Genomic DNA, 14,871 nt, shown 5'->3' with positions numbered 1-14,871 from the left:
GTCTAATGTTACATTTATGAAGTTTAATATTTGTCTGATTTCAGGTCATCTCTGAGATCTTACATACTTCTTACTAAAAACCTTTACATCGACATTGCTTTATTGAAGTTGTTTAAATGTACTGAGACTGGGGACTTGGTGAGTTGTTCAGACCTGGCTCTTTGTGCTGCTGAGTTCTGGGCAGACTTGGGATTAATTACTTCGTGATGGCTGTATGATGCCGTGCCCTTCTGCTCCCGGTTGGTTTCTGCAGTGAGTCTCTCTGCCTTGATCACTGATCTTCTCATCTTATTTTCTGTTTATTTGCTTTTTCTGTCTTGTCAAGGTCCCAAATGTTATCTTTCTGAATGTTATTATTTCTATTAAAAATTCTAATTTTTCTCATTTTCTAAGTACTTTTCTCCCCAGGTTTCTAACCTTGTTCCATGGTTAAAATACCCTTTTCTCCCTCTTAAGGGTATCCTCCCCCTTCTTCCTGGACTCCCTTTCTCCCTCTGTCCATCCTGTCTTTCTGAGACAAGGTTTTATTATGTAGTTTAGGCCGACCTCCAGCTTGCTCTGTAACCCAGGCTGTCCTTACACTTGGAATGCTGTGTTAGCTCCCTGAGACCCTGTCCAGATACTCTCCTAATTCCTTAGTATGACTCCCTTTATTTTCTGTATTTCTCTGAGTTCTGTTTTGATTTGATTTTCGTCTCCCTGTTAGAAGTTTGCTTTAGTTGTATCTTAAATATTGTCTGTTCACTCATATTTAGTAATGAGATAGTAAGGGGAACTGACTGAGGGCATTGCATGTAGATGAGTTACTGCCTGGCTTAGCTGTACACCAAGGTTTCTAGTGGCACTGTCTATATTTTGAACTCAATTTTTTGGCGGTGGGGAGGTGGGAGTGCTGTGCTTTACATGACAGAATGTTTTTTTGTATTCCTGATCTTTGCTTACTAGCTAACCAGTAGTGTCCTCTCTTCCCTAGTCAGGAAAATCAAAATATCTTCTGGTGTTGCCAAATGCTCCCTGTGGAGAACTTAACTGACTTAGTATGCTCTTGGACTCTTTTTTCTCTTTGTGTGGGTGTGCATTGTGATCCTGTTATTGACCTGGGACTAAGGTTTAGAGCACCAGTATGTGTGGTTGATCCAGAAGTAATACTAAAACAATTTAATTCCGAAGCTGTTTTCTTTTTAATGTCTTTGTATACTTTCTTCATTTTTTAAAAGAGAAACTCAAATGAGGACCATAGGAATAAAATTAGAAAACATTATTTTTGAGGTTTTTCAGGTGGGCTTTGTTCTATCCTGAATCTCAAACGTGTATTTTTAAGATTTTGTTTGAACGCACTTTGATATGAGTCCAATGACTACAGGAGACAGAGTATATATATGGCTGAGTTTCAGAGAATGTGAGCCTGCATGGACTTATTATTGATTGGAAAAGGTCTTCTTAGCTTTTAACATGTTATATTTCAACATTTACACTCTGGCTTTTGGAGACATATAGCTCTGGGTCTAAATTTTATATTTCAAGAGGTAAAAAGTTTTAGTTTAAAATTTAAGTGCCTAAAAGTAATAGTGTCCACGTTGCTAGCCTTCTGTCGCTATGCAACTTTAAATAATCGTGTCTTGGTTTCATTAGCCACATTTCATGTCTTGCGTAGTCATGACTTTTACTGCCCTATGATTAAGGACTCTCCCAGGCAAGTATACTGCCTATTCCATTGACAGTTGCCCAGAGGTCACAGTGTACCTGAGTGGTCAGAGAGCTTTTCTATGGAGGTGGAGTTCCTTACTGTCACAACCATCATGAGCCTGCACACTCATTTTCTTTCTTCTTATGTGGATTGAAGTTCTAATAACTGTATCTTTTGTTTGCCTTTCTGGCTTTACTGTTTTAACTTTTTCCCCCAGACAGTGCAGTGCTTGCTAGACAGCGGTGCTGATATTAACAGGCCGAATGTATCAGGAGCCACGCCACTGTACTTTGCTTGCAGGTACCAAACTTTGTATTTTCAGATATACTTCCATTAATGAATGTTATGTTTCAACTATATTTTTACACATAAAGACTGTGTATGTTTTGTAAAGCTCTGTTTTCCTACAAATGCTTTGCTTTTATGTAGCATGATAAATACCATTCTGTTACTTAATTGCAGGAGAGAAAGCATTTTCTATTAATATTGTTGTCATTTGAAATGAGGTCTTACTCTGTAGCCCAGGGTTGCTTAGAATACACAGTGTAGCTCATGGCTGGCATTAGACTTTAGGTCCTCTTCCTTTAGCCTCCTAAATGCTGGGATTATAAGTATAAACAACCATACTTAGCATTTCAGTTAATCCTGTTTTTATCAGTGGAGCTGTTTTTACTTACTTGACTAGTTCAGTTTTAGGACAAAGCAGTAATTCAGTGAGTTCTGTAGTTTATTAAAGTACCTAGGTCTGTTCCTTTGAGATAAACTGTTGAGTGTTCAGAGCTAAGTCTTTTCTTTATTTATATAACTTTTAAAAAAGTGTTGAACCATTGTAAGTTTGTGTTATGTAGTCTGTTTTTGCACTCCTGTCTTGGTTATTTTTCTTGACCCTTTCTTTAGTTTTCTAACTTGTAAGCAGCAAGTACTTAGCTTACTCATTCTGTACCGCGTATGCATGTAAGAATTAGGAAGCAGTGATAAACCAGGGCTGGGTTGGACTAGAGGTCTTGCCTAGGCATATGTGAAAGGTCCTTTTATCCCCAGCACCAGGGCAGTGAACAAGCCAGCCACAGCATCAGCAACACAAAACAAGCCCTGAAGTGTAATGTACAAATTATACTTACACTTGTAACCGTACACACATACCTATAGATGTATGTTTGTAATGTGTCATATAGAGGGGGTTTGCAGTTAGGAATAGTGCAAAATCCTACTGTAATTGTGTTGTTTGCTTTACAGTCCTATAGTTACAGTCGTTGATATCCTTGATATCGGCTCTAAGACAGCATTTCACCACTGATGGATATCCACATCTAATATAAAGTCCCCGTTGCAAAATGCTCAAGTATTTATTTATATACAAATTTTAAACATTTTCCTATATAGATTAACCATTGGTTTCATTTAATATAAATGCTATGTATATAGTTGTTGTACCATATTGTTTCAGAAATGATAAGAGGAAAAGTATGTACATACATGGTATAGGAACAATAGTTGTACGCCTGGCTGTATTTTCAGTCCATGTGGAACCGATGACAGGTGTGGATGGCTGATTGTATGTTAGTTGTATTCATTCATTTTGATTTTTAAGAGATTCTAGAAACCTGTCCTGTTCTTTTATATCTTTTAAAAATGACTTATTTTGATTTTATGTGTATGCGGTGTACATATGTGCCTCATGTATACCTGGTACCTGTGGAGTGCAGAAGAGTGTCTGAGTTCCTGGATCTGGGGTCATAGGTAGTTGTTAGCTGCCGTCTGGATGCTGTGAATTGAACCTGCATTCTTTACAAGAGCAACAAGCACTCTTAGGTGCCGAGCAATCTCTTCAGCCCTCTTTTATATCATTTTACTAGAGATTTATCTTCAGCAGAAAGATGCGCTTTTTCCCTGTTTTGGTTGTCATTGGTGCCTCTGATATTACCTTGATCAGACTGATTTAGACCACCCATGAATTAAAATTTCAATGTTAATTATGTGTATGTGTGTCTTTTGGAGGTATGTGTACATAATTATAGGTGCCTGTGGAGGCCAGAAGAGGGTGTCAGATGTTAAATACCTTGGTGCTGGCATTAGAGGTGATTATTAATGACTTCCCAATCTGGAAGCTGAACTCAGGCCCTCTGCAAGTGTAGAACATACTTTTAACTAGTGAGCTTTCTCTCCAACCTTCTTAAACCCTTTATTTGAGGCAGTTTACAAAATACTGTAGTTATGTGTGTGGATCTCTTTCTAATTTATTATTTTTAAATTTTATAATCACATCATTTCATCCCTTCCCATGTAACACCACTTGTCCTCTCTCAAAATTCATGGCCTCTTTTTCCTTAATTGTTGTTGCACACACACACACACACACACTCCTAAGTATATAAATATAACCTATGTTGTTATGATATTTTTAATTTAAATTATGTGAGTTATAAAACTTAGTTAAGCTGTTGTATTCGAGTTATTTTGAGGCTTTTACATATAACAGCTTTTTGAGTTTTAGTCTTCTAGTTCATATCTGAGTTCAGTATTACCTTATTCTTATGATTTAAATGATTGGTTTATAAATGTATAGGAATTTCAATCCAGCAACAGGGTTGCTGTGGTAAGGGATGACATCCAAATTTACAATCCAGCTGGAATGTAGACAGGCCACACACCTTTAATCTCTGTGGCTGGAATACAGACACACCCTTAGCACTCATCATTGATGCCAAACAGTGATGTCTAATTGAGGGCAGACAAAGTGACAAATCAGAGATTTGACAGAATGAGTCAGAGCTAGGATATGCCCAACTCTCATGAGGACAAACAGGAAAGAGGCTACTTAAAGAGTAGTGAGGGATAGAGAATTAAATTGAATTCAGTTCACTTCAGGGCTCAGTTCAGTTCATGGAGTGCAGAGGCAGTGTTTCCAAGAAAAGCAATTTGGAGAGAGACTGAGAGAAGCCAATTTGAATTAGTCAGCTTTGAGCAGTTTGATCCAGAACAGCTGAGTTGAACCAACCAGCCAGAGTTCAGAAAGAACTAGAAAGTGTGACTTTATTCAGCGGTAAGTCTTGGAAGCTGGAACATTCTAGACCTAGATTAGCAGGTGGGGGTTAGATACAGAAGCTGGTCTGGGCTTGTAGAAAATTAGATTGTATCGGGTCTAGAAGCTTCCAGGTCTAGGCCTAGGTCTAGGAATAGTTAGATAGAATCTAGCTATATGGGCTTAGTCCAAGCCATGTGTTTCAAAAGCCTGAGTATGGCTCTTATTACTTTATTTGAAGAAATAAAAGCAACATTCACATTTGCATATAACCAATTTCCATTATGTCATGAATTTATGAAAAATATTAGCTTGAGTTTCTGGAATAATATTCTACCTTTTATATGAAAGCTGTTTTGGAAACTTTGTTATTTTTATGTTTAGTCTGTATGTATGTCTGTATACATGTGTATGCAATGCCCTTGGAGGACAGAAGAGGGTTCTGATCTCTTGGAACTAGAGTTACAGACTGTGGTAAGATTCCATGGTGCTGGGAATTGAACCTTATTCCTTTGGAAGAGTGGCCAGTGCTTTTAACTGCTGAACCATTTATTCAGCCCAATTACTTTAACATTTTCTTTATATTATATCTTTGCTGTTTATTTTAGATTAGAAATTCCTTTTGAGGCTCCCAGTTTGGTTGCATTATCATAGAAAATCTCAGATTTTAACATGTCCAGAATATGACATCTTATTTTCCTCTTCATATTTTTCTTTCATGTGTATCTGATCTTCCTACTCATTTAATGCAGAGATTAGATCATTATTACACTTTGACTTTGCATTTGGAACCTGTTATTACTAGTAAGCTCTTTATGGTCTTCCTTTAGAACATTTTCTGCATCTGTAGACATTCTCTAAAGCTACTTGAAAGTTGTTACATCTAGAGAACTGCTGAAGTCTACCTACTCCCTCACTCTACTCTTGCTTCTGGCTAGTAAATTCTTTCCTCAGCAAAGGCCCTTTGAAAACAACAACCAAAAAAATAAAGTTCTTGTCACTTCGGTGTGTCGTTGGTGCATCTCACATAAGCCTAGCTTCTGGCCTGCGGCCTGTGAGACTCACTCAGTTTTCACTGGGCTTTAGCCATGCTTGTTGTCTGCCTTCTTTAAGTGCAAATGTCCACTGTGGTTTTCTCCATGATGTTTTGTCCGTTGAGTTTCGTTAGGCATTCTGTGTGGCTTTAACTTTACTTGATACCTGCCACCTGCTTTTGGTGGAGATAGGAGTGTGATCTTGGCTGGCTTCAATCTTGTGATTCTTCTGCCTCTGCATTCCCTGGGCTTGGATTATAGACATGTGTACCTGGTGTCTTACTCTGCTTTTGTTGCTGTGACAAAAACTGTCCAAAAGCAGCTTGGGAAGGAAAGGGTTTATTTGGCTTACATATGCCTGGTCACACAGTACACTGAGGAACGCCAAGGCAGCAATTCAAGACAGGAACCTGGAGGCCGGAACTGAAGCAGAGACTATGGAGGCTTAGCCTGCTTTCTTTTGCCATCTATGGGCGCCACTCCAGGGGTGGCACTGATACAGTAAACTGCCCAGTTTAGTCTTTCATATCAATCATTAATGTAAGAAAATGCCCTACAGACTTGCCTACAGGCTGTGTGATGGAGTCAGGTTTTTAATCGAGGCTCCTCTTCCCTGGTAACTCTAGCTTCTGTCAAGTTAAAACTAACAAACAAAAAAAACCCGACCTTAACTTGCTTTTTAGAAACACAATTCTTACCAATTTAAAATTTCTTCACAAATTTTCTATTATAGTCTCATAGTATGGCCTCTATAGTATTTTGTACCTCCTTATTTGCTACCTACTTATTTTTATTACTTATTTACTAATTTGTAGTCTGACTCAGCTTCAGTGAAAGCAAAATGAATGTTTATTTTTACTGCTTTCTATCTAACATTCGTATAGTATTTTGTACTTAGGTGTTCAAGTGAGTGCTTGTAAGTGAGCGAATCACTATAGTTACATACAAAACAATTACATTGAAAATATTTAATACAATATATTTTATGCAGAACTGGACTATTCCTATAACTTGTCTGAACACAAGAATATGATTAAGAGATTGTTTTAAAAGTATTTGCTTTTTGTTCCATATTCATACCAAAGAGTTTTTTAAAACTCAGGTGTGTGCCTGTGTATGTGGTACTAGGAATTAAACACAGGGACATTGTGCCATGCTAAGCTGTTCTTAATTTTTACTTTAAAGACAGTGTTGTGCTAGTCTAGTCTGGCTTGTCACTACATGGACAAGGCTGGCCTAGAACTCACGACAGTCCTTTCTCCTCAGCTAAATGCTCAGCCTTATGGGCATGACCACTGAGCTGGCTATTAAGTTGTGCTTTAGCAAGCGTTGGATCTTTGTGAGAAAAGGTAGTAAGAGGTGAAACAAAAAATAAATAAATTTCCTGTTGTAGGAGAATGATACATGGAGCACTGTTCATTTTATTTTTAAACTGTCTTCATTTGTGTGGTGGCACCCGATTGTATGTGTGTGAGCTACTGCATGCACGGAAAGGCCAGAGAAGAACATTGAGTGTTACGTAAGCCCCCGTGATCCTCCTGTCTCTGCTCCTGCAGCAGTGCTGGGGTTACAAGTGTGTGTGCTGGCTACTTGTCTAGGTGCTGGGGATTTCAAATCAGTTCATCGTGCTTGGCCAGTACACCCTTAACACACTAAGCCCTTTCTGTAGCCCTCAAGGCATGGTTTTAATTGTAATGTGGTTTCTAGATTCTCAGGGATTTTCTCTGTTTACAGATAACTTTTATTAGGTAAAGTAAGACAAATTGAACATACATAGGTTGTTGGTAGAGTTTTAGAGGTTTTGTAGTGTTACAGAAGTACAAGCTTCAGAGCGTAGAGTGGAACTCCTGCTGAGCAATTCTTTTCAGTTAGAAAACTCAGAGCAATATGTACATAAAATAACCTTTAAATTTAAATACATGAACTAGTAAAATAGTAAAATATCCTGTTCATAATCAGTTAAAAATGTTACAGCATTAGTTCCCATTATTATATGCACTAGTGGAAGTTCTTAGACATTTATGGCTTGAAAGAGCCCGACATTAGAAAGCTGAGTGGAAGAAACAGTTCTGTTTTCATAAACTACATTATGACCTTGGAAAGAGTGTTATCTCAACCAATAGTCTTTCTAGGGAGAGGAGGAGTCTTTTCTTTAAGTGTGGCCCCTACTGGGATGACTACACTTTCCTGGATGCCCCACACCCAGAGGATGTGGTTGGCACAAATTGGACTCAGTGGTTTATTGAGGAAAAAAAGGACATGGACTTGCAGAGGTGGGTCTGGGAGGATTTAGGAGGAGGAATGGTAGGATGAGTATGAAATTATCTAAGTTAATAAACGTATTATATATAATTAGCCTTGATTTTTTATAAAGAATAATTATTCAGTAAACTTCTGTAGTTATTTTACAAAAATATTAGTGCTAAATAATGCTAAAATACAGTCAGTTGTTCAAAATATTGGTCTATAGGGGTAACCCAAAATACACTGCAGTGTTTCCCATTGAGTGTATTTGTACTCCATTTGTATCTTAGCTACAAGACAGCATATATCATCCTGTATGTTTCTCTTTATTTTAGTGGATTTAATTATAAAGCTGAGAGAGAGGATATAGTTATAAAGCTGGCTATTAAAAACAGTTGGCAATTAAAAATAATTCCTAGCCAGGTGTGGTAGTGCTGGTTTTTAGTATCAGTACACAAGCAGAATATAACTGTTTTTAGTATCAGTACAACTGATACTGGTTAGTACCAGCTAGTATTTAGTTGCTGATGGGAGACAGGCAGATCTCTTTATATTCAAGGCTATTCTGGTCTACCAAGCAAGTTCCAGGCCATCCAGGATTACATAGTGAGATCCTATCTCAAAAGTCAAACAAATAAAAATAATTTTTTCTGCAGCTCTTCGGTCTGTCATAGGATAGTTGTAAACTATTACAGTTTTATAGGTGTGGCACTTGGAGTACTAATTGTGCTCTTCACATAAGCATTTACTTCTTGTTTTTAATCCATTTTTGAAATGAAGTGTCACTTCATTGTAAGTGTGATTTTTCAGGTAGTTTTAGAAATACAGCTTTCTCAAAATGTAGTGACATTTCTTTTTCTTCATGTGAATTATTCTTTTCAAAGATTTATTTTTATTACTTTCTTTACAATAAGTTTTAAAAATGTTTGTGCATATGTTTTGTCTGCTTATATGACTTTGTATCACTTGAGTGCCTGGTGGCCATGGCATTCAGACGTGGGCATTAGATCCTCTGGAGCTGGAGTAACAAATGGCTGGGAGCTGCCGTGTGGGTGCTCGGCACTGAACCCTGATCTTCTCCAAGAGTAGCAAGTGTTCTTCATTGCTGAGCCATCTCTCCAGCCCCAAGATTTATTTTACTTTGAATTTTATGTATATGTATGTCTGTGTATAGGCATGTGTACCGAAGTGCTAGTGTCCACAGGTGACATTGGGTCCCCCTGTGTAGAAGTGCAGGTGTTTGTGAGCCACTTGACATGGGTTTGCTGGGAACTGAGCTCAGATACACTTAGCCACTAAGCTGCCTCTCTAGCCCTCATGGTAATTATTTGTTTTACTGTGTGTATGACAAAAAATTTTATGTGGAGGCTTAAAAAACACCTATGTAGTATGATCTTGAGCAACTACATGTACTCTTGGAACTCTGGCTGGACCTTTTAAAAAGAAATGTTAAATAGATTAGATTAAGGACAGTTGATTTGCACAAACACCACATAAATTAGATAGTGCTCAGAACCAGCAGGGATTCAGAGAGCTCTGTGTTACTAGTGTCTGAACATGACTTCTGAGGCAACGTGGGTGATATGGAGTAACTACAGCCATGGGGTTGGTTTATTTGGGCATGATTTGATGGTTGGCTCTGTGGTTGGCTGAAACCTAATCTGTGAGCAAAAAGGTAAAACACTCAGTTTGTCTTACTCACCATCCAGACCACTTCTGTCACTCAGAAATGTGAGGCGTTTCCTCACATCGGGGAGCAGCAGTTGATCATGCAGTGGCCATCCGTTGAACGTCTTCTGAGTCAGTTGTTACTCCATCTCCTGGGTGATAGTGTCTGATCCCAAAAGCTGTGGGCTCAGTCCTAATAGACTACTCTGCCTCCTAGGTACTTGGAGCAGGTCTTCTCCTCTGCAGTTTCTGACTGGGCTACCAGCTGGGTTTTCTAGGACTCCCTCCTTGGGTTAGAATAATTTGCCAGAGTGGCTCTTAGATCTCAGGGAAACCATGCTTGTGTTTATTAGATTATGACAGATATTTTAAGGGACATAGATAAGCACTGGACAAAGAGACCCATAGAGAGAGCAAGGTCTAGAAGGCTCTCAAGTGTAGCTCCATTTCTTGTAGATAGTGCAGTGAGATGCACTATCCTCAGGGCAGGTGGATGGCTTCTTAGTCACCTTGTAAGGCTTTCTCTTCTCAGCCAACCAGGAGTTCTCCAGTCCTGATTTTTTTTTTAAATGGAAGCTTTGTTGCGTTGGTGTGATTGAAACATGTACTACTGTGCAGAAATGTTACTGGACCAAAAGAGGTGTGACTTACTATGTGAGAACAGAGTAGCAAACCCAGCAGATGTCTGTTCAGAGTCTTCATGGTCTTTGGGCACCATTCTTTTCTTTTAGGTACAAGGTAGGGTACCGTCTGAACTGCGGATCTTGTGATGGATCCTCAGACAAGGTTGATCAGAAAAATGTCAGAGTAGTATATGTTTACTTTCTGTGGCTCAATTAGGTTAGTTTGCCTTGGTGAAACAAGGAGCTGCTCAATGAGGGACAGGATAGTAACCAGTAACACAGAGGTTCTGGTCCTAACAGTCTTAACAAAAATTGTCTTTTACTTGATTGTTCCAAAGCTACTTCAAGAACCAAGGCCAGAAGGCCAAATACACTCAGCCCATTTCTCTAGTTACTTATGACATAATAGGAATTAATAAGCAAGAGCTAGAAAGTGGGTACACACGCACGCACACACCCTCTGTCACATCTGAATGAATATTTGTTATGAGCAACATAGGAGCTGAAGCACAGGGACATCTTTTAGGCTAATGGTTTCCTGTTTACTTAGCAACTCATGTAACATAGCTGTCACAGTTTCATCCCTGATGATGAAAGTACTAAGATAACCTTTGTCACCTATTAGATTCTAGGAAATTGTGTTAGGCTTCTACTTGTTATTTTCTTTATTCATCCATTTTGTAATGTTTATTTATCAAGTGTATGATATGATCGTTAAAGCTTAGAGTATAATTTATAAAATGCGGCATGTGTGTGTTATATGCCCACTACCATTCTTGGTGCTATAGAATAAGTCTACTGTTTAGACATTGGCAGTTTAGGGGCTGGACAGATGACACAGCTGTTAAGAGTACTTGCTATTGCAGAGGACCAGTGCTCAGTTCCCAGCATTTAAATGGGAACTGACAACCATCAATATACCTCAGTTCTAAAGGATCTGACTCCTTTTGACTTCCGAGGGCACCAGGCAAATGCATGGTACACACATATACTTGTAGGGAAAACATACATATAAAATAAATAAATTAAAAAATTTCAAAGTTGGCAACTTCAATGGAAAGACTGAAAATATGGGCGTTAAGCAACTGTAAATGAGTTATTGAAATTGGATAGTTTTTACAAATACTCTATATTATTGACTTCTAGCAGAGGTGTCACTGTGTTGTGACATAAATTCAGTTTATCTTGGTGACTTCAGTTTTAGTTCCGGGCATGTTAGGGAGCACCTAGCATCGGACAGTATGAATTAACAGCTGTTATAATACCTGTGTGATACTTTGGTTGGTACTACCAGCATACCTACACTGATGCCTGATGAAGACTTCCAAGCCTTCTGCTTTATATCTGTATCAGCAGTTATGTGACTGAGGCAGAATTCCCCTGAGTTTGGGGCCAGCCTGGACTACAGAGTGAGATTTCTTATTGAATATTAAGAATAATACTAAATACTGTTGTTTTCAAGGACTGATCTACTAGTTTTTTTTTTTCTGGCAAAATTTGGCTACTATTAAATTTATTTATTTATTTAATGTGTATGTGTTTTGCCTGAGTATATGTTTGTACACCACTTGTGTGCTTGTTGCCTACAGAGGACAGAAGAGGGTGTTACATCTCTTGGAACTCGAAATTGGAGTTACACTCAGTTGTGAACCTCCATTTAGGTATTGGGAATTGAACCTTGGTTCCCTGGAGAGCAGAGGTTCTCTTAACTTCTGAGCCATCTTTCCAGCTCCCCAGATTATTATTCTTAAGTTAGTTCTGGCCAATTGGTATATATATCAAAGACAGTAATTACTATCGTCATAAATTATCAGCAGAATGATAAAACCTATTACAATTGTTCGCTAAATTCATAGCAGGGCACTATGAATGTTTAATTCAAATTGGCTATAAATTATGTGTTATATAGTGATATTTGGTTGAAATACAATGAGCTTGTTTTTAATTTGTTTACATTTCTGGGAAATCTGCATAGTCTTTATTGCTATGAAGTGATGTGTCTCTGTAGTGGATACTAGTGTTCTAATTTATAGAGAAAAGTTAAATTACAAGATGAGGTTTTTAACTTGGTTCTGTTTCTGTACAGTCATGGTCAGAGAGATACCGCACAGATTCTTCTTTTACGAGGAGCCAAGTATTTACCAGATAAAAATGGAGTAACGCCTCTAGATCTGTGTGTACAGGTATGCTTTTAATATATTATTCCAAGCCCATTTATGATAGAAATTATAAATAATAAAATCATGTTTTTTATAAATGAGAGTGTAAAGATGTTTAGTCTGTGAAAAGTATGGTCTTTAAAAGTCTCTTTGTTTTTAAATCTGAATAATTGTAAATTTTGTTTTAGGGTGGATATGGACAGACTTGCGAAGTGTTAATTCAGTATCACCCGAGACTTTTCCAGACTATTGTTCAAATGACACAGAATGAAGACCTTCGGGAAAACATGGTAGCATAAGCTTGCTAATAGGTTGTAAATGAGTAATAATTAAAATTCTGTTATGTTTATTTTAGTAACTTGAGTTGGTTGTGGATTATATAACTATGAATTATAGTTAGCCCTTGATACATGGGGATTCTGCAGCCAAAAAAAAAAATCAATTGTTGATCAAAAATACCACAGTTAAAAATGGTCAGACTTTTTGTCATCATTCCCTAAAAAATATAGTATAGCAACTATTTACATAACACTTACATTTTATTAGGCATGACAGATTATGTGAAGATGATTTTAAGTTTATGAGAAGATATGCATTGAATATACTCAGTTCTTATAAAAATTTTGAACATGTGGAGGTTTTGGGTACTTAGGGACAAGCTGGAGTTACTAGGACTATTGCAGTGTAATTATACATAATAACACACCTCATCTGATCTGACACTCTGAGTCATCAGTGTGGCTGTTTGCTCTCTCCCTATGATAACTTCCTCATGAATAGAGGGCAGAAGCGTGAAGGAGGAGTACTCTGTAATGACCACTTGATCACTGAGCTTGGTTTCCTGGCGTTTTGTGCTGCTGGGGTGTAAACCTGAGGCCTCATGCCTCCTGAGCTGTATCTCCAACTCCAAGCTCAGTATTTGTGATAGCGATAGTCTTGAAAAATTGTAGAGTTAGAAACCTTCATAAACTTCACAAGTTTAGAATTAAATTTTTACATGCATACTTGATTTCCTGTGTGTATTTTTAAACTGGATCATTTTGAAGAAAGATCGTTTTTCATAGTTTTGGCTCTTAAGTTTATATAAAGTATAATAATTGTAAAGTTCTTGATTTTAGTTATCTGGCTTCAAGGCATTTATTAAACAAATACATGTATATATATTGATAGAATTTAATGGGTTACTTACTATGTAATCACTTTTGTTTTTAATTTATATAAAACCAGTTACGGCAAGTTCTGCAGCATTTATCTCAGCAAAGTGAAAGCCAGTACCTAAAGATCCTGACAGGCCTTGCTGAAGTTGCTACAACAAATGGTCATAAGCTGCTTAGGTAAGCATTTCAGTGACTCAGTAGATAATAGTGTCCACGTAAGCATTCCAGTGAATCAGTACACAGTAGTGTCTGTCCGCTTGATCTCCTCAATAATTAGCTATCTTTTGTCATTGATGAGCTGTTTGAAAATTTTGCTGACTTACCCTATTAGTCACTTTTCTAGAATGTGATAAAACACCATGTCTTTGGCAACTTAGAGGAGGGTTTACTTGACTTAAGGTTATAGGAGTAAGAGTCCATCATGAGGGAAGGTTGGCAGCAAGCGGCCGGTGAGGCCGCTCAGCAGAAGCTGAGGAGTCACGCCGTGACTTGAAACAGGAAGCAGAGAGCAGGCTCTAAGTGGTGCGTAGTCTTAAACTCTCAAAGTCCCTGTCCAGGTCAGCAGCATCCTTGAGTAACAATAAGGCCGCACCCCCTGAGTTTCTCCAGAGTGCCTCTAACATCAGACCAAGCATGCAGATGCCCAGGCTGTAGGGCCATCTCATTCAAACCACCACATTGACCATTTGTCATTTTGTTTAAAGAGCCCTGGCTGATCAGCATATTCAGGAGACTTCATGAAGAAACCTAGAGCATAGTCTTGTGAATTTTGACATATGTGTATGGAATTTTGTAAAATGGTTACTTAAGATTAGTCCTATAAGTAAATGTGTGTGAAGTAGACATTGTTATCTTGAGTGTGGTCATACTTCCATTCAGTCAAGGCAGTTGGGACCAAAAGTAGGAGGACCAGGAGTTCAAGGTCATCCTCAGCTACATAGCGAGTTTGTAGCCAGCCAGGGCTACATGAGAAAATAGTTCAGGAATCTGAATCTCTGACTTAGAGAATTGGGTAAATCCCTCACTGTTTAAATGTTCAGTGTTCCTTCATGTTTCGCTATAAAGTTTTTTTTTTCTATACTACTTCTCCCCAGTTCAGTTTTTAATTCTTTTTAGAAGATTATATGGTTTTAACAACCCATTGCTAGGTCTAAGGAGCTAAGCTTTATATTACTTACTTTTGTGTATAGCTTATATGCATGCTATACTTCTTGGTCTATGATTAGCCACTCCTATTAGGAGAATAGGCAGCTTTTACCCAGGACTTAATGTGTTAC

At 38.0% G+C, this 14,871-nt stretch overlaps 1 protein-coding gene across 3 annotated transcripts in view; it reads left to right on the top strand.

The window, feature by feature from the left end:
• Nucleotides 1-14,871, top strand: part of Hace1 (HECT domain and ankyrin repeat containing E3 ubiquitin protein ligase 1) — a 106,201-nt gene that overhangs the window by 42,439 nt on the left and 48,891 nt on the right. For 2 of the 3 annotated variants that reach the window (XM_028775807.1, XM_028775808.1), the window contains 4 exons: nt 1,905-1,987; nt 12,365-12,461; nt 12,626-12,727; nt 13,665-13,771. In XM_028775807.1, the coding sequence (XP_028631640.1) occupies nt 1,905-1,987; nt 12,365-12,461; nt 12,626-12,727; nt 13,665-13,771 (389 nt within the window). The remainder of the gene's footprint in view (nt 1-1,904; nt 1,988-12,364; nt 12,462-12,625; nt 12,728-13,664; nt 13,772-14,871) is intronic. The other variant, XM_028775809.1, reaches the window with a different exon arrangement.

This window comes from Grammomys surdaster, unplaced genomic scaffold (genome assembly GCF_004785775.1).
Source record: "Grammomys surdaster isolate TR1022 unplaced genomic scaffold, NIH_TR_1.0 261, whole genome shotgun sequence".
Lineage (NCBI taxonomy): Eukaryota > Metazoa > Chordata > Mammalia > Rodentia > Muridae > Grammomys > Grammomys surdaster.
The sequence above is the reverse complement of the archived record's forward strand: the minus strand, read 5'-3'. Positions and strand labels throughout refer to the sequence as shown.